The sequence below is a fragment of the Lampetra fluviatilis genome, chromosome 39 (assembly GCF_964198595.1).
Source record: "Lampetra fluviatilis chromosome 39, kcLamFluv1.1, whole genome shotgun sequence".
Classification (NCBI taxonomy): Eukaryota; Metazoa; Chordata; class Hyperoartia; order Petromyzontiformes; family Petromyzontidae; genus Lampetra; species Lampetra fluviatilis.
The window spans coordinates 3591456-3616559 of NC_136313.1; the positions used below are offsets into that span (position 1 = coordinate 3591456).

Sequence of the window (25104 nt, forward strand, 5' to 3'; positions counted from 1 at the left end):
TCGCGCGGTATGCAGGAGGTTGTGGGTTCGATCCCGACCCTGATGCCTGCTGTATATTTTGGCATTTGCATGTTCTCCCCGTGGTCGTGTCAATTTTTCCCCGGGTCTTCCGATGTATCCCTCAATATTTAGAATCAACACGCGTTTAAAGAATTTGGTTGCTATAAATTTGCACGTGACGATAAGCCACTTTGTTGAGCTATCATTTGTGGCCAGATTGCTTCTGAAAAAAATCTATAATGCTCAGTGGGCCTTACCTGGTAAAATAAAAAAAATGTTTATAACCATCTAATTGTAAGTGAAGTGCTCTAACATCAGCTAAAAACAGCAGGTGTTCTGGTATTATAACAGCTGGCTGCTTATGCCACCGTTCGCTGACCGACCGTACAAAACGACTCACCAATGTCTACGTTATCTCTGCCCAGTGACACCATGGACAGGAACAGGATTTCCCGGTAGAGGCTCCTGCAACAAGACAGGGGGAGGAACATTTGTCGCACTTCCACCACGTCTTCCAATGATCAAAATGTTCATTGAAATGCTTCGTATTTTTCCTCGGCGTTATTTTCATCGCGTCGTCGGCATCCTGTCATGAGACTACGCACCCATCTGGAACTCTCACAGCACAGCAGTACACTGCCATGCGTATTAAAGAAAGTCTTGAGAAACCAGACTTAATAGAACTTACACCATTGGTACCTCATTTGCCAGTAAAAAATATGATAATTGGTTTTTTACCCTTTTATCTGGCAACAAAACTGACACCTTTTTTACGAGGAGTCATGTTTGCATAGACCACTATGCAAACATGACTCCTCGTAAAAAAGAACTTCTTCTGAGATTCCTTCAAGTGATGTTCATCTGCAAATTCGAGGGTGCACTTTCCAACAGAGACACAGAAATCAATGGGCGGGTGAATAGTTGGGCTCGCGCTTTAGCGGTTCAATAAATGGACACCCGAGCAAATATTTAGTTGGGCGAGTCGGTGAGCGAGCGAGCGATTGAGCAGCCTGACAGCTGGATGAGTGGGCAGTTGCGTTAGTGGGAGGACGAGCGAACGAGCGAGCGAGCGAGCCGGCGATCGCCTACCGGTGGCGATGGCGGCGGTGAGCGGGGTGCTTGGCTTGCATCTCGAGCACGTGCGAGAGCGGGCGGTACAGGTCGTTGTGCTGGATGCTCGTCACGATGCTCTGCAGGGTGCCGCGCGGCAGCTGCTGCTCGTCCGTCACCAGCGCGTGCACCAGCGACGACTGTTCACCTGGGAGGAAACGCAGACACGGACGCTGACCGTCAGAGGTGCATGTCGCTTAAATCGCACGGAGGAGCCAGCGTGGAACCACCTTCAGGAGCGAAACAGACCCCAGTGACATCAAGTAACCAAGCAGCATTTGTTTAACAGGCAGTGAACTTTCCAATGTGGCTCAGAGGAGTTAAAACCAAAACAAGTTCGCCTGCTGAAATTCATTCTGTTGGAATACATTGGTCTGGATGGCCTATTGGTTTGATGCACTTAAATAGTATTTCGACAATGGCGAAGATTTTACCCATTTTTAATGATTGAATCTGTTATCTGTTTACGTGTGCCCTGTTTACGTGTGCCAGTCGAATAACGATGATATTTCTAGCATCACTCGACAAGAAAGTAAAATAATTCCCGTTTTATTTATTACACACACTTAACTGGCCTGTGTTCAACTGCTAAACCAGCAGTCATTTAACACACGCACGGCGCACACACACGGCGCACACACACGGCACACGCACACGGCACACACACACGGGGTGCACAGCCTAAGGCTTAAGGCAGTCTCCCAAACTCTGGCGTTCGTGACGCACGGAGGGGAGAACTGCATTCAGCCTTTAATTGCAGAATAAAACAAAAGAGAAAGAGGAACACGATGCTTAAAACAATGAAACGTGAAGATGTCTACTCAAGAGGAAGCATGGATGGATACAGTATCTACCTGCGACTGTGTACACCCTACCTGCGATGGGCAGCCAGAAAGCTTAATGAGTAACAAGGCCAAGAACACATCTAGTTGCTTCTACTTGATACGAGCCTTATTTGTAAACCCCACTTTCATATTCGTGTCATTATTAAAAAAGAGACTCCTCATCTCAATGGGCTCTTCATCATCATCGTCATCGTCAGGAATGATCTATCCACTGCTGGATGAAGGCTTCCCGAAACAAATTAAGGTGTTGACTTGATTATATAGAGGGCTCGCCTGTCAATGTAGGAATTGATACATATTTCGAGGGTGTTGCATATTGATATTGGCGGCTATATTTAAATCGAATGTATTCACACTTGTGCTCGTGTTTTGACATCCACTTGTCGCAACTTTCTGACCACCCATCAAATGCAGTTGCGGCAGGAGTGGACCGATGATGCCTCGATTCATCAGTTAATCACAATAGTTGAAAGCTCATAGTACGCAAAATGGAATTATAAACTTATAATAATCGGCGTGTTTTTGAAACCGAGATGTTGCAACGTATATAATGGGTTCAAGTCAACCCCGCAGCCACCATTCATGGCAATGTGATTTTAAAAAGTATCGATGAATCGAATTGCATCGCCGGAGGGAGAGGGTCGTGGGGGGGGGGCATAATCCACTCTACCCTCAATGCCGAGTCTAGAAACGGTGACGAGGAGTAAATGGGAGCCAGCGACACAGACAACGTTGACACGGAGTCGCACGAAGAGACGCGTGACGACACGGCACAGACGCGGGGGGGGGGGGGGGGGGAGCCTTTAGCCATCAAAAGGAACTCACGTTCAGACATTAGCGTACAGTTTAGACCTGCAACGACACAGAGGCACCACCCACGTGCACGCACCTCCGATTAGCACGGCTGGCTACGTACGGTGCGAAAGAAGTTCAACATACGTACATGTATACGGCAGAGCCGAGGGGACTCGGTCAACCTCACCAGGGGGTTAGGGTGGTAACGGGGGGGGGGGGGGGGGACCCAGGCACCCGTCGACGCTTAAGCATGTGCGATGAACAATTGTGCGGTGCGCATTAGCCGTCGAAATAATCGGAGCCAGTGATGCAAGGGTCTCCCGGGCTGTCGTTTCACATTTGGCCATCTCTTCCCCGTTCGAAAGCCAACCACGACGCCGCAAAGCGTGGGTGGTGAAGAAAAAACGGAAGACGACAATGTGGTGGATGCCACAGGTAGCAGTGTTTCGGAAGCGTTGGAGAAATGGAAGCCAAAATAAAATACGAAGGGCTATGTTTAGGGATACGATTAGGGACAGCGTTCACCTTGGGTCAGTCATCCTATTGCTGGGAAACGAATGTCCGTACGTGGAATTTGTGACGAGAGACTTGGGACGTTTACACTAAATGCGTAGTGAGCAGTGGAGCCGTTTATTGACGACAGAAGAAGAACAAGGTTCGTCGTCTGAGAACGTTACTTTATTCGGTATTTGTCTGTTGAACGGTAGTGTTAATAATGGTGTTAATGGCGGTGTTAACAACGATGTTAACAACGGGTGTGATGATGAGCGTCTTGACCTGAACTGTGCCGTGGCATAAAAAAAACGCTCGTCAACCAACATCTCCATTTTTTTCAAAACGCATCCCCCGACTTCATTGAAACATCTGACGATTTGACAACCCGCCCTCCATAGACGATTATCTACGGTATAATGGAGGTAACGATGGTGACGGGGGTCGTCTCGTGCCTGCGGAACTCACTCTGCGCGTTCCAGTGGATGTACATGGGCTGCCCGGGATCCTGGTGCAGCTTCAGGTTGTCCCACAGCATCTGCACCAGCACCAGCTTGCTGTCCTGAGAAAGCAGCTTGCGGGGCACCTACACAGACACAAGCACGCAAACAGGGTGCCCAAAAATAAAGATCCCCCGCATAGCCTCAACAGACTGTTGGGGCAAGTGCTGTTAGCGAGTAGCACCGATGAAGGCTGGCACGGCACAAGAGGGGGTGGGTAGCCAGCACCACGCCCGGCCGCCTTTGTCTCCCCAGTGGTGATGTTTACACACCGCACCAGCTACTCATTTGAGGCCGAGTCGACCTAGGGGAGGCCCATGACCGGTTCAGATAATCGTCACTGGCGTTGACCACGAGCGAGAATCGAACTCGGTCACCAAGTTCGTAGCGCAACGCGCTAAACCGTTACGCCACCGCTCCCAACACTCGGCACAACAACCGCCATTCGTCACTAAGTGGCGGTGAAGTCACCACGACGCTTGTGCCAGGCCATGTGCACCTTGAGGCCACGTGAAGTGTCGAACGCCCGCTGGCAGGAGATCACGGGGCAGACCCAGATGCCACGGGTCGACTGACTGAGATGACCGAGATGACTGGCTGATGCACCACCTGTGCCCCCTACTGTATCAACTTGCTGTGCGTTAGCCACCCGGCACTCCGCTCGTTGTTGTGAGCGTCGCTCCTCCGCCCTCCGTTGTTGTTGGAGGGCGACTGCCTCCAACTGCTCAGTAGCGTCCTTCACGAGCCTCCTCCACAGAGGCCGATCTTGACACCGCTGGTACCAGTCATCGGCAAGTCCACTCAGCTCCACGTCCTCCTGTACCACATCACTCCATCTTCTCTAGCCCGTGCCGCGCCCGTTTTGCCCCCTCGATCCGGCCGAACAAAAGCTGTTTAGGCATGCGGTGGCTGGGCATGTGGGCTACATGACCCAGCCACTCGGCACATACACACACACACGTACGTACGGCCAGTCACCTCGCGCGCGTGTACCTGCGTGCCCCGGTTGCAGTGCTCCGACGCGAGCACAAGGCCGGGCAGGCTGCTGGGCAGGCCCAGGCGGCGGAAATACCACACGAGGTTCCAGAAGAGGATGGGGTGCTGGTCGACGAAGGGTGGCGAGCTCACCACCTGCTCGCCCTCGTTCTCCAGCAGCGACTCCAGCTCCTTGCGCAGCACCAGCGGGCTCAGGTAGGGCACCGACACGGGCTCGGGGCTGCTGGCGCGACCCTCTAGGCTCAGGCACTCCTGGGAGGTCACACGCGACGACATGGAGGGGGGGCAGTGAGTGCGTGAGTGCGTGCGCGAGAGCTGGCCGCACAATCATCCGCTCGTGCGTGCCTGCTGGCCTGAATTCGGTGCTCTCAAACAGAACTTTCTTCAAGAGCTTGTATGGTGTACGAGTAAAACAGCGCCGCAGAGGTAAATTGAGATCGAGATGAAGATCCCCCCCCACCCCCCCCCCATAGCCTTAGCAGATTGTTGAGGCAGGTACAGTTAGCGAGAAGCACCTATGAAGGCTGGCACGGCACATGGGGGGGGGGTGGGTGGCCACACCAGAACCGACCGACCGCCTCTGTCGACTTCAGGGAGGCGCAAGACCGGCTTCGGCTACTCGTCACAGCCATCGGCCGTGAGCGGGAATTCGTATGGCGCGCCAACCACTGCGCCACCACTCCCCACGCATGCAGAACATGGCACCGCGTTGACGGGGTGGGGGGCCGGCGGACACGGAGCGGGGGAGAGGGGGGAGCGGGGGGCGGGGGGGTGCGGTACCAGCGAGCCGTTGAGGTTGTTGGGCAGGCTGCCCGTCATGGTGGAGGTTCCGAGCGGCGCCCGCAAGCCGGGCCCCGCGATGTCGGCGAGCGGACTGCGGGCGCTGGCGCTGCGCGGGATGGGGACGCTCAGCGGCACCGACTCCACCCTCCTTGCCGGCGCCTTGCCGTGCTCGGGGGCAGGGCTGGTGTACACGCGCGTCAAACGCTGATGGAATGAGTTGAATGCCCTTCGATTGGGGTTCGGTGAATGGCGATCATTATCACCACCACAATTCATATTAGTCTGTGTGTCTATATAAATATATGGGTCTATTGTAAGTCTATTGGGCTTATATAAATATATGGGTGCAATGGTAGCTAATAGTCCCAAGTAGGTCTACATGCACAATATAAAAGTTGTATCAGTTTTATAAAAGTAAAGGCACCTATTCAAGTGTATTAATGCTTTACAAGAATGTGTTCTTTATAAGTCTATTTGATCTACGTATAAGGTCTTCGTGGACCAATCATCATCCATCAACAATGTCAGTCGTTTGTCAATCCCATGCTGAAATAAATCCTTGGTCATTAAAACACTGCGCATTCACAATCCACCACCTTTCCTATTTGCGATCCATCCCCAATCGCTCCATCTCCTATAAGCGACCCGACAACATAAATAACCACCAGCCTTTGTGTCACCACCTTAAATGCGCGCCAAATATCAACTCCTAATTACAAGGTCAATAGGTCACTGGCTTTCCGACGTTCGACTCACATCGTGAAATGGTAACCCAAATATTCCCGAATGACAAGGTCAATAGGTCACCTGCTGGCCTATGTAGTTTCCCCATGGTAAACGCACGGCATGGAACCTCTCTGGCGGTACGACGACAGTGTGGGTTCACCTGCTGTCCTGCGAGGGCGTCACGGTGAGCGTGATGAGCGGATCGATCGCCGTGGCCACGGCGGCACGGGGGGTAGGCCTCCCGTGCGAGAGTGGCGCCGCCGCGTGGAAGCCTGCCGCGCCGACGCCCTGCACGCTCTCCATCGACGACGACGGCTTCAGAAAATTCCTGCGGTGACCACGGGGGGAGGGGGCAACGTGGCGTTAACGATGCGTCCCTGGCGCGATCGTGAAAGCGGCAATCGCTACATCCCTGCCGATTGTAATCCAGATCCCGTACTAACTGCAGTCGTAAGCTAATTCTGTAGCGGTCTAAGGTCCTCATCCCAGTTTAATCTGCGTCACTATTCCATAAGAGCCAGGGTTAAAGTTCCTGCTAAGTTGCTGTGCAATTGATGATTCTCTCCCTCTGAAAGCTCATCCCAACACCGGCGGGGCCCACAGTTGACTCAGAATTATTATTTGTTGGTTTTTGTATCCGTCTCCCTCGCCGGCAGAGTGTGTGTGTGGCGGCATTACCTGCCGGGCCCGCGCATGTCCCGGATCTCGATGTTGAGGAAGGGCACGAACGTGGAGCCGCAGAACGGACACGTGGTATTGAGGTTCGAGTCGTCGGCCATCCAACCGGCCATCACCTCCTCGTCGTAGACGAGCGACTCACATGCCCGGCAGCGCGAACAGCTCGAGATGAGGACCTGGGGGGGGGGGGGGGGGCGTGAGGAGCGGGGAGAACGACAGAACCACGCAGCGCGATGATGGGGCCGTGAAAACAGCAGACGTCACACACCTTGGGCTAGTCAAGATTTGTGCGGTTTACATCACGGAAAGCTGTACGCCTCCGGTTAAAACAATTAAAGTTTTAGAGAAATTGGAAGGCACGTGACAGTTAATCGATGCATCGGTGTTAAAACTAATGACAAATAAGCTAAATCTTGCGGCTGAAAATGTATTACTTACAATGTATGCAAATTGTATCCCCGTGGGCTTTCATACCAAGGATGGGATACCCAATGCCCGCAGTCGTCACGAGGCTGACGAGTTCGAAACGACCCGCAGATTATATTTATCCGTCGAACAATGCGTTTCTAATGAGGGCCTCTTTCAGTGGCAGACGTGGCCGAGGTGTCTGCGTTCATGTGTGGCCCGCCAAAGGTGGTGAACATCCTGTTATTCCCCTTCATTCACGAAATGGTTCCCCCCCCTCCCTCCCTGGCTTCAGAGTAACAAGCGAAAGAGAGCAAGCAAGCAAGCAAGACAACGCAGATGGCGGTACAAACAAGGCCAAAAAAAGCCTTAAATTGTATTTGAGTCACGACCCTACATTAAAAAAACAATTGTCACATAGCCAGAAGGGGCGAGGACTCATGGATACTGGAGTTATGCACTTTTAAATCTAGATTTAAATAAAAAATCTTTTAGAACTACTTTTTGTGTTTAGTTTGTTGTCCTTACCCCGCACCTCCGATTAGCGTGGTTGGCTACGTACGGCGAGAAAGATGTTCAACATACACACGCACGCACACTGTGACTTAAGTCTGGTTTCATTGCGGCTAGAGGATGGAACCGCTCACCTCCATGGCGAAGTTTTGGAAGATGCTGCTGCTGCTGTTGTTGTTGTAGCGTGCGGAAGGCGATTCGGCTCGCCTCTGTGCCGCACCGCCCGTGCCGGCCACCGGTAAGCTGTCTGTACAAAGACGGTGGCGGTGGAGAGGATGGGGCGATGGCTTACAATGGGTTTACATCAATGATTCAAAAATAAAAATAAACTATTTTTTATTTAAACAGGTAAAGGCCCACTGAGCTATTTAGCTTTTTTTCAGAAGTGACCTGGCCACAAATGATTGCACAAACTAAGTGGCTTATTATGCGGAAATATATCCCAGCCAAATACTGTAAATGCACATTTTAAATGTGGAGGCAAAAACCAGAAGACCCGGGAGAAAATCGACGCGACCACGGGGAGAACATGCAAAGGTCCAAATATACAGCAGCAGGCGTCAGGGTCGGGATCGAACCCACGACCTCCTGCATACCGGGCGAGGCAGTTAACATCTCGCCACCGTGGCAATTCTGTGTCGGTAAAATTAGTACGTCGAAATGCGTTTTTCTTTCACAGAGAATCTCGCCACCATGGCGCCCCATTGCGTTTGCAGTCTGGCTTGTTAACACGGAGACTTCCCCGTCACGGCGGCGTCACCACTTGCCGATGTGGAAGCCGGAGGCAGCGACGGCTCCGGGCATCTCGTCGGGAGAGCCGTGCTCCTCCCCCCCAGCGAGTGTCGTCGCCAGGCCAGGGGTCCCCCACGGACGTGGGGCTGCCGCCATCCCGAAGCCAACGTCCACCCTGCGCTCGTTCTCTGCTGCCCCGTAGTCACTTGGGCTCGCCTCCGAGTGAGGCAGACCCGTCGTCGGATCCTGGACGAGAGGACACGGAAAAAAAAGCCGCCGGTTTGGCCTCAATTTGTCGTGTGTTTATTTATTTCATTTTAATTGTACTAGCATTGTCACCACCACCACCACGTTTTCATGAGACAAAATTATTTACACGTCGAGCATGCGTTGTTTATGCTTCTTGACGAGATCAGCAAGGCACTGTGGTTCATTTGTGGCAAGCACTGCTGGAGTTTCAAACAGAATCTTCTTCACCTTGCCGTGAGTCGACGGCGAGCACGATTCAGGATACAAAAAAGGGGTAAAAAAAACACAAAAGCCGGCCTCACCACGCCGTGCTCGCTGTAGCTGGACGCCAGCTTGTTGTACCACTTGCTGGCGACGCCCACCACGCCCGTGGCCGCCAGCTTCACGCTGCTCTTGAGCACGTCCAGACGCGGCCCCGTCAGCAGCTGGGAGCTCGCCCAGCTCTGGCTCACGAGCGCCCGGTCTGCGGACACGCACGGCGACACGCAGCCAGCGACGTCAGCCAGACCGGCGGCAGCAGCAGCAGCGTGAGCATCACTGTCTGGACTCGCAGGGTAATTAGCATTATCAGCAGCACCAACAGCTAAATTGCCACGAGCAGCCAAAATAAATTTTACTAAACAGTGGCAGCTAGACGAGCGGAGAGCACGAGACAAATCAGCATCACTACCAGCAGAACCAGCAGCTGGGCGAACCTCCCAGCTACAAGGACACCCGGTCTGGAGAAACACGGACACCCGCTGCCAGCACAGTCAAAGCAGCAGCAGCAGCAGCAGCAGCAGGAGCAGCAGCAATAGACAGAGCAACACAAAACAGCAGCACCAGAATCACCAGCAGCACCTTTATCAGCTGGCAGCTCATTCAGCTCGAGCTCACGAGAGCAAAGAAGAAGTCTACAGAGACGCGCAGCCACCCATAGCCGGCAGCACAGTCAGCCAACCCGACAGCAGCGCTCGCCGGCGCACCAACATCGCCAGCCGGCGCACACCTGCGTTGGCCTCCGCGTCGGGCTGCGGGTTGGGGAAGGTGAGCGACCGCGGCACGCCACGCTGCGGGGATCGCGACGGGAGACTCAAGCGGCGCTCCAGACGCGTCGCCCTCACGCCGCGCTTCGGCTCCATGCTGGGCGAGCGGCCGACCTCGGCCGTCGACGTCATGTACGTCTCGATCTCCTCCGCGAGGTTGCGCGGTACCGACGGGACGAGCGACTGCACGGAGCTGGAGCTGTCCAGGGACTTCACGTCCTCCGTCTCGGCCACCAGCAGGGACAGCGGGTCGAAGCCCGCCACCACGCTCTTGCGTTCGGCCGGCCGAGTGCTAACCGGTAGCGACGACCCCGGTTTCGCTTCCGGGTCGTCGACGCAGTCGCCGGCGTCGCCGCTGCCGCCACCCTTGGTCAACAACAGCGGAGCGGAGCTGACCCTGGCTTGTGGCTTCTGCGGAGAACGCGCCTGCGGTAGAGGAGGCGGCGGGGGGGATGTCTTCGTGCCCTGTTGTGACTTGGAGGCGCCGACGAGATTCACGGGCTCCGAGTCCAGGTCGTCGAGGCTGAATATGTCAGCAGAGTCGGACTTCTCCAAGTGGGGCCTTGGTTGTTTCTCGGTGGCGAAGTGCTGTGAGCCCAGGTTGTCCGTGCTGGCTGCTAGGGTGGAGGGTGGGGTGGGTGGTGAGTGTAAAAAGACAATCCGGTTAGTGAAAAACAGTTCTCAATTATTATCAAGTAAAAAAAATAGAATCAGGTTAAATCTGAGTTTCAGCCACCTGTGCAGGCGAGTTGATTGGCCTCGACCTGGCTAAACATTTTGTATCTCTTTTAACTTTGTTAAGCGACGCAGAATAAAACAAACTTGGTTTGATTTAAAAGCGATGAAAACTATACAGAGCGCATCTACAGGTGTGACCCTCATGCAGATATCAAACTCTCATCCACCATAGCTCTGGCCCCTCTTCTCATGTGGTATGAAGAAGCGCCATCGACACAAAACATCGCCTATTAAAAATCACACCGAGCGTGACCCCCTACCGGCGTTCGCCTCCACCCCGGCGCCTCCGCCGTCGACTCGGCCTTCGGCTCGCATCGCGGCCGTGAGGATCCTCTCGTCGGCGCCCATGAAGCCCGTGGGCATCGCATCGTCCAGGCCGGGCCGCCCGCCCAGCACGCAGCTCCGCTCGGCGAGCGTCCGCTGCCGCTGGAGGGGGGGCGGCGCCGTCCCGTCGTGGACGCTTCGTTGGCGCCGCCGGCCTGCCGAGCCCTTCCCGCCGCCGCCGCTTCCGCCCCCGCCGCTTCCCGCGCTGGCGGGCAGCGCGCCGTCCAAGAAGGAGGGCTCGTCGTACGAGCCCTGGCTCGTGAACAGCAGCCCGGCCGTGCTGCCTGCGGAGACACGCACGAGGTACATCGCCGCGACTGTGAGCGATAAAAGGATTAAGCCGTTCTTCCCGTTCTGTTCCGATGATGTACGTGTACATCACCAAAATGAAACCGGAGTAAAAACTAAAATAACTTGATCGGAGCCGAGGCGTTCCACAAGGCCATGCAGGAGGGCGTGTGGCACAGTTTGGTGCCAGCTATCATAGAGTTTGGTCGTGGCGCTATGGTTCTCTGCGGTGAGTTCAAGGTCTTTAAAAACAACGGCGCTACGCCTCTCTAAATAAATTAACGCTGAGCCGTTTGCGACTTGCAGACGTCTTGGAGCGGGAAAGAGTTAAGTGTACCCACCAGAATAAAAATGAATTCCCCACAGATGTTTTGGAGAAAAGGGAGTTGAACTGATCATTAATTAGTTTGAAATTACTCCATGTATCGGTTCATTATTATTAGTAACGGACTTTATTTGTGATGATTTAGCCCTCTCAACACTTCTACAAATCCATCGTAACCACAGGATTTGCATCAACCAATCAGAATCATCCTATCCGTTTCCCTAAGTGCCATGTACGTTCTCAAAGGCGTCAGCGATCATATGTAAATGGCAAATAGTTAATTCGTGCATGTATTGTGAAAATATATATCGTTGTTAATTGAGAAATCCTGACAATCCTAGTTATTAGTGTCTATAAATTTGCATTAAAAACCTCTCGGAGAAGTACAAGTTAACTTGTTTATCAATCATGCAAATAACATTTCTAAATAAAAAAATGTTTAAGATCTCTCTTCAAGTGGTTGATCTCACAGTTTCTATCCTTTAGTTTTTCGGGTAGAGAATTCGAATTCTGGCTATTGCCTGATGAAGCTGGTTGTAATCACCAACGAAAAGTCACTGAAATTGTCAATTGTGTGGGTTTACTCTCAAACACTCCGGTGTGCTGAAGTAGTAACTAACGGGCACGTTTTCTTTACGCGACAAACCTTACAAAAAATGGCTGTGTCGGGTGGTGGTGGGTTTAACGACACATTTATATTGAAGTCATCTAACCCAAAAAAGCCTTTATTATAGAGAATTCCCTGCGACAACGCCCGCCTTCTGAAAAGCACGGTATCGTGTACGCAATGCAATATCATACAAGACAACGTGTAATCATACACGTCAACACATCAGGAAGACGAAGAGCACGACGGTACTGGGAGAGCTCTTGGCCGACAGCGTTCCGTGGGTTTACGGCTACGGCAAAGAAAGACAGCCTTGTCGGTCCCACGTTGGCGGCCCGCGCTAGAGGCTCACGGGGGATCACATCCCAGTTCTTACCGGCGCCCCCCATCACGTCACCCATGCTGCCCGAGTTGTCGAAGCTGCCGCACGACATCTTGACGATGCTTCGCACCGAGTGGAAGCTGGGCCGCTTGTGCTCGAGGTCGGCGTGGTCGCCGGCAGCATCCGTGGCATCGCTCGCGTCCGCCTGTGGCAGCTGGTCCCGGCTGCCTTGCCGGCTGTCTCCGTCCGACACTGTGTAGGAGGACAAAGATCCCCCACCCGTGTAGCCTTAACAGACTGTAGGGGAAAGTGCTGTTAGTGAGCAGCGCCTATGAAGGCCGGCATGGCACACGAAGGGGGTGTGTGGCCAGCACCACGCCCGGCCGCCTTTGTCTCCCAAGTGGCGATGTTGACACATCGCACCGGGTACTCGTTTGAGGTTGAACCCATGACCGGTTCAGATAATCGTCACTGGTGTTGGCCTTGAGCGGGAATCGAACTCAAGTCGCCAGGTTGGTAGCGCGGTGCGCTAACCGCAACACTACCGCTCCCCCCACCGTGTACACATACACACACACAGGCATACATACGGCAGAGCCAAATTAGTCAACTGGGATTACACATAGCTATCATTGCCTCCTGCTCCCAGACCAAGTGATAAGCCACATCCTTGGATGAGATGCTGTGTGATGTAAGTCGCTTTATCACGCGTAAAGCCCTCCAAGATGGCAAAGGAATAAAAGGTACTCTATCAACAACGAATTATTATTTTGTAATGTACACAATAGCAGGGTTGCGCATGCTGCTTCGAGGAATTTACCGATGTAGCAATTTGCCCATCCGCTCCACCTCTGCTACTGTGCGTGACCGGCGTTGGGTCACCGCATGCATCGTGAGCATAAGAATCAATTTGAGCAACTTTACTGTGAATTAAACGCATTCAGATGTTCTTCTGAAAAAAACAAGCATCGTCCGATGAGCTCATGCTTGTTTATAAAATTCTCCGTAATCAAATCCCAGCTGTGTTGTGTGTGTGGGAGACGTGACAGGAGGGTCATGACTCACAAAGTTGACATGACATCACTCAGTCGGGGTGACATTTCTCAGGCCGCTTAGCGAACGGTGAGAACGCAAGAGTTTATTTACGGAGGCTCGTGGGCTTGGAATACGATGCCTGCCAGAGTGCTCCTACTTACTCATCCTCCAGCCGAGGCTTTATGGGGATAAAAAACTGTAAGACCTAGCCCACCAATTGAAACGTTCCCATTCCGTGCCATCCTACGAGCTTTTTAAAATTATGAATCCGTGAATGTCGTCTCCGTTGCCACCCGTTCCGCGCCATTCGTTCTTGAACGTTTGTTGGGAATCGCGCGAGAAGAAGTCCATCGTACTGCAAGATCGGACCGTGTCTGTGTCCAGCGCTTGCCGAGCTGAGCTGCATCAGCTTCCGGTTGCCGAACGAATACATTCGAAGGTCGAATTCATTACACACAAAGTGCCTTGCCACAATTGAACCACAGTACCTCGCCGATCTCGTCATGGAGCATAAACCATCAAGCGAACTCCGGTCATCCTGGCAGTAGCGGCTTTTGGCTGGCCATCGAACAAAGACGGTCGCCGCATCGCACGGCGCTTTCAGATGCGCTTCTGCAGCCGTCTGGAACGCTCTTCCTTCCGATATCAAGAAGCCACTGGAGCTGTGCACTTTTAGATCATCTAGATTGAAAACTAATTTTCTTTAGAACTGTTTTTTGTGATTAGTCTGTCGTCCTTCCCCCCACACTTCCGTTCACCACGGTAGGCTATGTATGGTGCGAAAGAAGGAAGAAATGCTACGTGCGTCTGAGAGCTGCCTCTCTCTCACACGACAACCCGGCGGAACTGCTTCTGAGATTCATTCATTTGCATTTCTACCCTCACTCAGAGGTACACGTGTTGACATCGCCTGCCATCACATTCAGCAAAGGTCAATCCACTGGTGAATGAAGGCCTCTCAGTCAGGTTTCCTCCTGCATATATACAAACAAAATGAAGATCCTGCGTATAGCCTGACCAGACTGTAGGAACAAGTGCTGTTAGCGAGCACCGATGAAGGCCAGCATGGCACAGGAGGGGGTGAGTGGCCAACACCAGACTCGGCCGCCTTTGTCTCCCCAGTGGCGATGTTTACACATCGCACCAGGTACCCATTTGAGGCCGAGTCAACCGAGGGGAGGCCCAGGACTGGTTCAGATAATCGTCACTGGTATTGGCCGTGAGCGAGAATCGAACTCGGACCGCCGGGTTCGTAGCGCAGCGCGCTAACCGCTACACCACCGCTCCCCCACACATAGATATGTACATAGAACATCGCTCTCCAATTCCCAACGAACCACCCCCCCCCCCACAACCAGGGAATCCCGCCGAGAACGCGTCGTCGCCTCTTACTTGAGCTACTGTCACTCTCGCGGAGGGCTTCGCCCGGTCGCAGGCCGCCCGGCGCCACGCCCGAGAGGCGGCTCGCCATGGAGAGCAGCGCCTCGCTCTTCTGCGCGTCCTCCTTGGACAGCGAGTTGTAGCCCTGGTCCGAATGGCCTCCTGCAATGCCAAGCCGGCCATCGAACGTCCCCTGTTAAAATCTCCGGGGGTATACCGGAGGACTGGACTTTGGGTCGATGGGGCCTATGTAACTCCATGGGTCTCTACGCAAGTCTATGGGTCTCTGCGAGTCCATGGGTCTCGATGTAATTCTGTGGGTTTCCATGCGAGTTCGTACATCTCTGCACTCGAGTTTATTCGTCTCTGTAAGTCTACGGGGCTCTCTACGCATGTCTATGGGTCTCACCTCAAGTCTGTGGATTTCTATGCAAGTTAACGAAGCTCTATGCAAGTTGACGCATCTCTATGCAAGTCTGTGGGTCTCTATGCACGCCCCCCCTCCCCAACCATACCTGTGCTGCTCACATCCTCGGCTGAGCCCACGTGCGTGAGCTCGCTGGTGGAGGGCACGTGCTCAGAGCCGTGCGCGTCCGCGCCGCTCTCCAGGCTCCCGTGGCTGCCCGCGTCGCTGCCGTCTGCTGCACGCGGAGGGTCGAAGGGCACGCGTCACAACCCACGACACACTGCACAAGCCTAATGATTGGTAAACATGTCCCATGTGAATGAGAGAGCACCGATTCAAAGTGTGCAGGTGCCTCAGAGTTAACGGATTTCGTGTGTGTGCGTATGTGTGTCCACGTCCCATGTGATATAGCAAGTGGTGATTGAAATTGTGTGTTTCATGATGGGGAGTGGTGGAAGTCAGTTTAATTTGTAGGCTTTCAGGACCAATATCATCCACCCGTAACCTAAAAAAAACCTCTATTATGGTGGCATAGTGTTCGCGCGGTACTGCCATCCGAACCTGGCGACCAGAGTTCGATTCCTAGCGATGGCTAACATCAGTGGTGATAATATGAACTGGTCCTGGGCTTCTGCTAGTTTGACTCGGCCTCAAAAATTAGAAAGTGGTGCTGCATGTAAACATGAGCACGGGAGAGACAAAAATGCTGGCAACACTACCCCCTTGTGGTCCTGCCAAACGGCACTACAAGGTCACAAAGTGCTTGCCACAAATGTGCCACAATGCTTAGCCGATTTCATCAAAGAGCATAAACCATCACGCAAACTCCGGTCATCCTCGCGGCTTTGGGCTCGCCATCGAACAAAGATGGCAGCCGCACCAGATGCACTTCTGCGCCCGTCTGGAACACTCTTCCTACTGACATTAGGAGCTATGCACTTTTAAATTTAAACTGAAAACTAATTTCTTGAGAACTGCTTTGTGTTTAGGTTGTTGTCCTTCCCCCACACCTCCGATTAGAGACCATGGTTGGCTAAGTACAGTGCGAAAGGAGTTCCTTGTTACGTTTTGCCTTTTGGCGTTCTCTGGTCTGACACTGGTGAGAGATGAGGCCATAAAGAAGGCTGTCTCTGGAGTAGGCCAATCAGTTTCAAAGAAAATGCATAAATTTCGATTTGAAGCTTTCGTGACTGCAGGGATTCATCTTCTTGGGTCTTTCGGTAAAGTCACGTAGAAGGGAAATAATAAAATAATATTATGTTTTATTTGTATTATTTCCCTTCTACGTGACTTTACCGAAAGAACCAAGACAATGCAAATATTATCAGAGCATGTTTGTTTGCATGTTCACCACAGGTGCGTGTGGTTAATGCAGACTTGATTCCTTGCAAAATATTTATATTTGGCGTTTGAACATCTGAGCACCTCCTGTTTTATTTCCAGAAAGGGTAAAACCCATTCTTATTTTTCATACTTGTTCCAACAGTCTGTTTCAAGGATAAACGGGAGATCTTTGTCTTCGGCCTCCGTAGCAAGGGAAGGTAGTGTGTCCGGGACTGTTCTAGGTGAGTATCACTAAGAGCTTTGGGTGTTTTGGATAATTGCGGCTTCCGCTAAGCTCAAGTTAATCGGTGACAATGCTGCTTGGGAGAAAGTCTTGGTTGTACAGTTTGGTGTGGACTGCAACAATGGGGCAAATAATGTTGCATTTGCAGCAAATTTGTCCAAAGGTATTATTCAGCTGATCGTAATATTACTGATAGTCCATTTCATGATGGTCACATGACAGCCAGGGCAAAAAGACAGACTCCTAGACGGTCTGATGACTAGAGAGCCAGACGGCTAAACAACGACATGACCGATCCGAGTACGGTATCCCGGGTTGGGTTGCTTTTTCGAACTGCATTTTGGGCTTTTTCACTCTCTCAAGTTTACAACTACTGAAGATGCCCACGCAGTTGTGCACAGCTGAAAGCTTGAGAGGAGTGATGCTCAACACAATGCCCAACGCGGAAGACCGCACTTGGATTACAAGATGCCGCGAAAACGTCTGTGTTACAGTTATTCTAGGTGACCAGATATGCACCCAAGAGGCAGCCATTCAGATGACACGACTGCCAGAAGGTGCAACCATCAAGCGGCCAGATCACATGGCTGCCAGCAGGCCTGGATACCAGAAAGTCAGACAGTGGCCTGATGACCTGCTTGCTAGAAGGTTTAACTACCAGATAGTCAGATGACCAGATGATCTGCATGCTAGAAGGTTTAACTACCAGATGGCCGGATGATCTGCATGCTGGAAGATTTAACAACCAGATGGCCGGATGGCCTGATGACCTGCTTGCTGGAAGGTTTAACTACCAGATGGCCAGATGATCTGCATGCTGGAAGGTTTAACAACCAGATAGCCAGATGGGCAGATGATCTGCATGCTGGAAGATTTAACAACCAGATGGCCAGATGATCTGCCTGCTGGAAGGTTTAACAACCAGATGGCCAGATGAACTGATGACCTGACTGCTAGAAGGTTTAACTACCAGATGGCCGGATGATCTGACTGCTAGACACCACCCAGACGGTCCATCATGCCACCTGACAGTGTGGGTGAATCACCGGCCGACGGGAGGCGTTTGCGCAGCGTCTGCCGGAACTGCACCACGCCGTGCACCACATTCCGGACCTTCGTCCACAGGAAGTAGCCGCCCCGGTTTCCGGAGGGCCAAGTGCTCTCAAGGACGGCCTGCGGACGCCACACGAGGAAGGGGGAAACATACGGGGCGCGTCTTAAGACACGTCACTGAAAATCTCACGCAGCGGTGAATTAAACACGTGTAATGGGACACCCTGCGGAATGAGACATCACAGAACTACCTCCAAGATCCCCTTTACGCGATTTATTTTTGTCCACAGCGGAGTGCTACATTTTCCCATAAGCTTTGCAATAGAGAGAAATGTCTGTCACACAGCAATCAGACTGGATTCTCCTTTTGAGTCTGTGGGTCTCCATGTAGGACAATGGATCTTCCACTTAAGTTACTGGCGACCGGGCTAAGACCATCAACTCGCACTACACTCTATTATATCACTGGTAGCCGAGACTCTGCTTCCGCAGATTTCTAAGCCTCGGCCGCCCACCTTGTTGTAGAAGCCGTACGTGATGGCGTTGGGCTGCACGCCCATCTTCTTCATCTCAAAGAGCACCTTGACGGCGAGTACTGGGTGTCCGTACAGGCCACACAGCTGCATCAGCACGCGATAGCACACCTACAGCGTGCAGAGCGGACACACGGCATGAGAACAACCAACGTGTTTCTATTATGACTATGTTTGTGTGCGTGTATATAGTTCGATTCCCGCTCACGGCCAACACCAGTGACGATTATCTAAACAGGTCCTGGGCCTCCCCTAGGTCAACTCAGCCTCAAATGAGTACCTGGTGTGGTGTGCAAACGTCGCCACTATGGAGGCAAAGGCGGCCAGGTGTGGTGCTGGCCACCTACACCGTCGTCGTGTGCCGTGCCAGCCTTCGTAGGTGCTCGCTAACAGCACTTTCCCCAAAAGAATGTTAACGCTACACGGGAGGATCCTTGTTATATACAGATAGTCCCCCGAGTTACGATGGTCCGACTTACGATATCTCGATCGTACGACGGCGATAGCGATACGGCAAAATTGTGAAATATCATAAATTTCGCGCGGCAGGAAAACGCAGCAGCGTACGAGGTACGATACTGTACGTTGGGACGCTGCCGGGATTGTTTCCTGAAAAAACTTTCTATTAAATTGCAGTTCATATAGGTGGGCTAAGAATTTACATTTTTTTTTACTTTACATTTTACTGTGCAATACAGTATTGTAATTAATAAACACATACAGTATATCGTTTATACAGTACGGTACTGTCAATTGCTCTATTTTGCTAAATTATCACCATTCTTTAAGACTCCTGGGTAGGCTAGGCCATCTTCGACTTATGATATTTTTGATTTACGATGGGGTCGTCGTAACGCATCTCCATCGTAAGTCGAGGACTACCTGTACTTGTAAAGGCTGATGTGCCACAACTTGTTGTCATGCTATTAGCTTTGTCCACCAACCAGATTCTGGAATCGACGACATAATATTGAATACCTTCACGTCTGAGCATTTGAAAACCTATGAAAAGCCATTTGACTCGGTGGAAACTGATTAAGTCATGGCAAGCACTCAAAATGTATGTTATTATACGGCTAAGCAAACAAAACGAGCGAGAGAGAACAAATGAGGAACCACGGACAAAACAACACAAACGGACAGACGCCGCGCACCCACGCCGCAGACTCAACATGGACACACACACACAGACACACAGTGCACACACACACACACATAGCCACACACACACACCGCAGACTCAACACGGACACATGCACACAGCAGAGACTCAACACGGCCACGTACACACACGCACACGGCCACGTGCACACATACACACACGTGCACACACACACACACACACGGCTACGTGCACACACACATTCACACACAGCCACGTACACACACACACACGCGGCCACGTACACACACACACGCGCGCATAGACGAAGCTCGCGTCACCTCGTCGGGCGGCTCCAGCTTGTGCGCCTGCATGCGCAGCAGCACATCGTAGGCGGTGCGCAGGGCGCGGCTCTTGGGGTGCGTGACGCGCACGTACGACGGCAGGCAGATGAACCACAGGCTGTAGCAGTGGCCCAGGAGGCACTTGGCCCACATCTGCGGCATCGCCGAGCACTTGCGCGCCTGCTTCTGCGCCGACTTGATCTCCTGCCGGAGGGCGACGCAAAACATTTTCGCGAGGGGTTTGTTTGCGTGTGAGAAGACTCCGCGCCTGCGATGGAACTTTTAGGGGTCGGTGGCGAGGCAAGGCCTCTCTCGCAGACTCTGCAAGGACTCCCGCTGACAGTGTAACGACCCTCCAGTGTCTGTAGTATGTACGTTGAACTTCTTTCGCACCGTACGTAGCCACCAAAGGTGGGATTTTAACCATTCGTAGAACTGGAATTTATTCCGCGTGCTGTGATCGGTGACCGAATTGAGACCACCAACTCACTACGTTTGAGCCACCGACTTCATTACAGGAGGCTGAAACTCCGAAACGAACCCAGAATCCCAGCGGTGCTAAGCCCAGTGCTCCGACCCCGAGCCGACTCGGCCACCTCCCTCGTCAGTGCAAGCAATTTCATTTCATTGCCCGTTAAAAGACACTTTCGAGGATTGTACGGACACAGGCGACAAGGGCTATTAATAGAAAGTTGCATACGTTGGATACGTCACTAACCACCAAAACGCGTGTGAACACACGGCTGGGTAGTTCCGTTCACAGGTGTGTGTGTCCTAGATTTGAAGCTTTCGTGACTGCAAGGATTCATATTCTTAGGTTTTTTCGGTAAAGTCACGTAGGTAAAACATAAAAATTTATAAAAGTAAAATCAAATAAAAATCACGACGTTTCGGAGGCAACACAAGCCTCCGTCTTCAGGTGGAACCGTCACAGCCACGACAGCTGTATCAAGTAATGAAAAAACCTAAGAATAGGTGTGTGTGTGTGTGTGTATATGTGTGGAAAAGTCGTGCCACTCCGAGGCGTGTGTACCTGCTTGGTACGGCGAGCGAGCGCTGGGGCGGGGCTGTTGGGGCAGCTGTTCTTCTTGGCGCAGCCCTGAGGGACCTTCAAAAGCCCCAGGGGCATCTCGAACAGCGAGTGATTCAGCACCGGGAAACCCGAGTACCTGGGACAACGAAGCCACCGCAGTTGAAACGAGGACGCGACAAAAAACGCACGTTAACGTGATTATTTTTTGCTCCGAAACAAGTGAGGTGGTTTTCATTTTTGGGTTTGGCTAACATCGGCGGAGAGTGATACCTGAAACAAAGACCCCCCGTATAGCCTGAACAGACTGTTGGGGCAAGTGCTGTGAGCAAGCGCCTATTAAGGCTGGCACGGCATACGATGACGAGGTGTGGTCAGCATCATGCCCGTGCAAGGCTATTGTTTAAGGCCGAGTCAACCTAAGGGAGGCCCAGGAACCGTTCAGATATCAATCACCACTGATATTAGCAATGGCCGAGATTTGAACTCGAGTAGCCAGGTTCATAGTGAACCACGCCAAGCATTACGCCACCGCTCCCCTCCACGTGACAAACACGAAGCACATGCACAGGGCCTCTTGCATCACACACGTTTAACAATCACGTACGTACGTATGTTGAACTTCTTTCGCACCGCATGTAGCCAGCGTGCAAAGTGCAGTGCGTAACGACCCTGGTGGTGAAACCCTGACTTAACTATAGATTTGAAGCTTTCGTGACTGCAAGGATTCATATTCTTAGGTTTTTTCGGTAAAGTCACGTAGGTAAAAAAAATTAAAATTAATAAAAGTAAAATAAAATACAAATAAAAATCACGACGTTTCGGAGGCAACACAAGCTTCCGTCTTCAGGTGGAACTGTCACAGCATGATAGCTGTATCTCACTTGATACAACCTAAATCAGTGTATCTTGATACAGCAATCGTGCTGTGACGGTTCCACCTGAAGACGGCAGCTTGTGTTGCCTCCGAAACGTCGTGATTTTTATTTTTATTTTACTTTTATTAATTTTAATTTTTTTACCCGACTTAACAACTCCCAAGGGGCAAGGTTGGCGAGAGCCCTATAACCGCGTGAAGGGGTCCGAGCGTCCGCGCACGTGTGTCTGCTCGAGTTGCTGGGCCTCACTTGTACGCGGACTTAAGCGCGTCGGGCCCCGGGCCTGCGGGCGGCTCGGGAGGAGTGATGAACACGGTGTGCTCGCTGCGATACGACTCGTCCAGCTCGATGAGTCGCACATCGTCGGCCTTCTCCACGTCCACCTGGATGGACACGACGGCACGAAGAGAAACAGGGACGGGGTCGGCAAGCTCGTCACGGGAGCGAATCAGAATCGGAGTGTTTATTTCATACGGGAGGAGGAGCCCGATGAACTATGAAGATCTTTTTCGTAGACGTCCAGGAGGTGCCGTCCGCGCTTGGCTGGGCCTAATTGATTTCGCGCGGAGTCGGATTTTTGGCCATGGCCAACATTGGTGGCGAGCGAAAACACCCAACCTGTCCCGGGGCTCCTCTTCCCTTCACAAAACGTGCGCTGACCAGCGTGGTGAAGTATGGTCAACACCCACCGCACCCCCCAGCCCCCCGACTGACATGAAGTGGGGAGGCCTTCATCCACCAGCGGATTGAGAAAGAGCTCTAAATTATCTTAAAGATTCAATCAAAATAAGTGTTTAAGAAGAACATTAAACTACGTGGTCCCTTACGTTATGGCAAGCTTCGAGGCCACTTCCTGGAGTCGTGGAGTTCTTCCATTACTCGTACGGTACATTTCATTAAAGCGTGTTTTGAAAAAAGTGTTTTAAATATTACTTATTTGAACCGCATCTACCGCATAAAGCAAGGAAACCTGTATATACATATATTTGGGACCTTTTTACTGGCAAAACGGTCCCAAGATATCGCTGCTCAGCCCGAGCTATAAATACTCTTGATACGTGCATTTTTTTTCGCCTTTTGGCGTTCTCTGGTCTGACACTGGTGAGACTAGGCCATAAAGAAGGCTGTCTCTGGTGTAGGCCAATCAGTTTCAAAGACGACACGTATATTATCAGAACATGTTCATCACGAATACGTGTGGTTAACGGAGACTTCGTTCCTTGCAAAAGGTATCTATTTGGTATTTGAACATCTTAACATCTTTTTTATTGGCAGAAAGGGTAAAGCCTATTCTTATTTTTCACACTATACTTTTGCCTTATTTTCACCGTCTCGAACAACTCATGTTTCGTTGGTTCCACGAGACATATGCCGAGTGACAGACGGAGGGGGAGGCGTGGGTGGGCGTGGCGACTCCACCTTCTCCACGCAGTCGTCGAAGAAGGCGAGGCTGGCGTCCTTGTCCGTCACGAAGGAGCACTCCTCGATGAAGCGGATGAACATCTGCGTGCGCATCATCTGCGAGTAGAACTTGTTGTACGCTCGGTCGCGGCTCTTCAGGAAGCCTGCGAGTAACGATCGCATGGTCAACATGAGACTTGGTGCCCGTCTCGAGGCTTTCTCACTGCACTACGGTTCCCATGCCCGTGCGGATTGGCCAATGTCATGAATAACAAGAAACCTGCAGGCGCCAACATTGACATTTAACATCCAAAACCTTATTTCGATTAACGATTTCATCATTATTAATCTGACTGGCGATGCAGCATTGGCGACACTCACACTCGTCAACCAAGCCGCTTTAAAAGAAAAACAAATAAAATTGGCGAGGTTTTGGGCAACGGCCCTTCTTGATAGCACAACGAACACAGTGGTCGAGATGTTAACTACCTCGCCTGGTATACAGGAGGTCGTGGCTGCGATCCGACCCAATCTTTTGTGGCCCGGTCACTTATGAAAAAAGAGCTCTATAATTCAGTGGGCCTTACCTGGTAACATAAAAATAGTTTAGTTTATATATTTTTTCTTCCAATGCATCATCACATCCACGGAGGCATCCGAAACTTACGCCACCCCTCCCCCACCCCCCAATCAGCTCCCACCTTGCAGGTCGAAAAGCGAGCGCGCGTCCGTGGCCTTCTCGGAGGGCGCCTGCGTGATGGGGCGCAGGTACGTGCGGTAGCCCTTGAGGATGGAGGCCATGAAGCGCAGGAACGCCTCCTGGATCTCCATCTCCAGCTGCTGCTGCCGGGCGCGGCGCTTGAAGTCCAGGTCGAAGATGCCGGACTCGAGCACGGGGTCCTCCATGCTGCGGTGGTTCACTGCGCGGGGTCACACGGCGGTGGAGGAGGGGGGGCAGCAGGCGGCGATGGTGGCATTGGCGGTGAGGTCAGGGACTCGCCGATGTTGAAACCGGAGCGATCGGAGCAGAGGAGGTTACACGTCCGTGTGCACCTTACGCGGCATCTTAGCCATCTAGGTCAGCGGTGGCCAACTGGAGTCTCCCGAGTTGCATGGGACTCTTTTATAAAGCACATGCGGAGCTATCTAAGGGTCATAACGTTGAACGTACTAGCAAAGTAGCAAAGAATCATGAATGTCTCCCATGCTGTGCTGAAAACTGTCAATTATATATACACGTATATAATACTTGGCTTTTTGCAGAACTCATGGGTATCTGTTTGCTCTTGGTCGGTTACAGGTTGGACGCCCTGGCTTAGGTGAACATCATATTCATCTGAAAGACATCTAAAAGATGATTTTCTAATCTCATTCTTATGAAGGACACCGCATTAGTGAATAGGTGATGCCTATCATCTATCCAAGGGATACGTGGAAATCACACGCAACTGGAGAAAATGTTTGTTGAGAGGAAAAGTAATGATGTAATTTGCTTGGGGAAAAAAAAAATCAACATCTCATTTCTCTGCGGGTCACATCAATATTTCATTCATCTTGCTATTATATTCATATAGAATACACATTTCAGTTAAACAGATAAGATTTCAATATCTCAATCATTTGGAAGTCACATTTAGATTGCATGAATCATTCATCTGAAATAATTATTAATTATCATTCAAATGTATAATGCGCTTTCCATCCTAGTATCCCAATGCTCAATGCATGAACAGCAGGAAACAAAAACAGAACCAGGGGCAACCGACCCAACTGCAGAGGGGAGGGGGCCACTTTAAAGGGATGGGGTTTGAAAGCAGACAAAGCAGAGACATAATTCAAATTATGATAATTGTTTTTTTACCCTTCTATCTGGCAACAAAACTGACACCTTTTTTTACAAGGAGTCATGTTTGCATAGACCA

General features: G+C 51.6%; 2 protein-coding genes across 6 annotated transcripts in view; both read right to left on the minus strand.

Moving 5' to 3' along the window:
- The window catches only part of APTX (aprataxin), a 179627-nt gene that overhangs the window by 137797 nt on the left and 16726 nt on the right, over positions 1 to 25104 (minus strand). The window lies entirely within an intron of this gene.
- LOC144945877 (C-myc promoter-binding protein-like) overlaps positions 1 to 25104 on the minus strand; it is an 85264-nt gene that overhangs the window by 5285 nt on the left and 54875 nt on the right. Inside the window, exons 12-34 of one of the 5 annotated variants that reach the window (XM_078874486.1) lie at positions 23884 to 24102; positions 23201 to 23346; positions 22031 to 22164; positions 20907 to 21042; positions 19871 to 20077; positions 18410 to 18538; positions 17888 to 18014; positions 15384 to 15506; positions 14881 to 15030; positions 12508 to 12705; positions 10848 to 11195; positions 9813 to 10466; positions 9127 to 9287; positions 8611 to 8821; positions 7978 to 8090; positions 6926 to 7101; positions 6408 to 6575; positions 5519 to 5702; positions 4736 to 4990; positions 3711 to 3828; positions 2781 to 2807; positions 1090 to 1258; positions 401 to 465 (exon numbers count right to left, since the gene is read on the minus strand). In XM_078874486.1, the coding sequence (XP_078730612.1) occupies positions 401 to 465; positions 1090 to 1258; positions 2781 to 2807; positions 3711 to 3828; positions 4736 to 4990; positions 5519 to 5702; positions 6408 to 6575; positions 6926 to 7101; positions 7978 to 8090; positions 8611 to 8821; positions 9127 to 9287; positions 9813 to 10466; positions 10848 to 11195; positions 12508 to 12705; positions 14881 to 15030; positions 15384 to 15506; positions 17888 to 18014; positions 18410 to 18538; positions 19871 to 20077; positions 20907 to 21042; positions 22031 to 22164; positions 23201 to 23346; positions 23884 to 24102 (4218 nt within the window). Of the gene's footprint in view, positions 1 to 400; positions 466 to 1089; positions 1284 to 2780; positions 2808 to 3710; positions 3829 to 4735; positions 4991 to 5518; positions 5703 to 6407; positions 6576 to 6925; positions 7102 to 7977; positions 8091 to 8610; positions 8822 to 9126; positions 9288 to 9812; positions 10467 to 10847; positions 11196 to 12507; positions 12706 to 14880; positions 15031 to 15383; positions 15510 to 17887; positions 18015 to 18409; positions 18539 to 19870; positions 20078 to 20906; positions 21043 to 22030; positions 22165 to 23200; positions 23347 to 23883; positions 24103 to 25104 lie in introns of those variants that run through there. The other 4 variants (XM_078874485.1, XM_078874484.1, XM_078874487.1 and 1 more) reach the window with 4 other exon arrangements.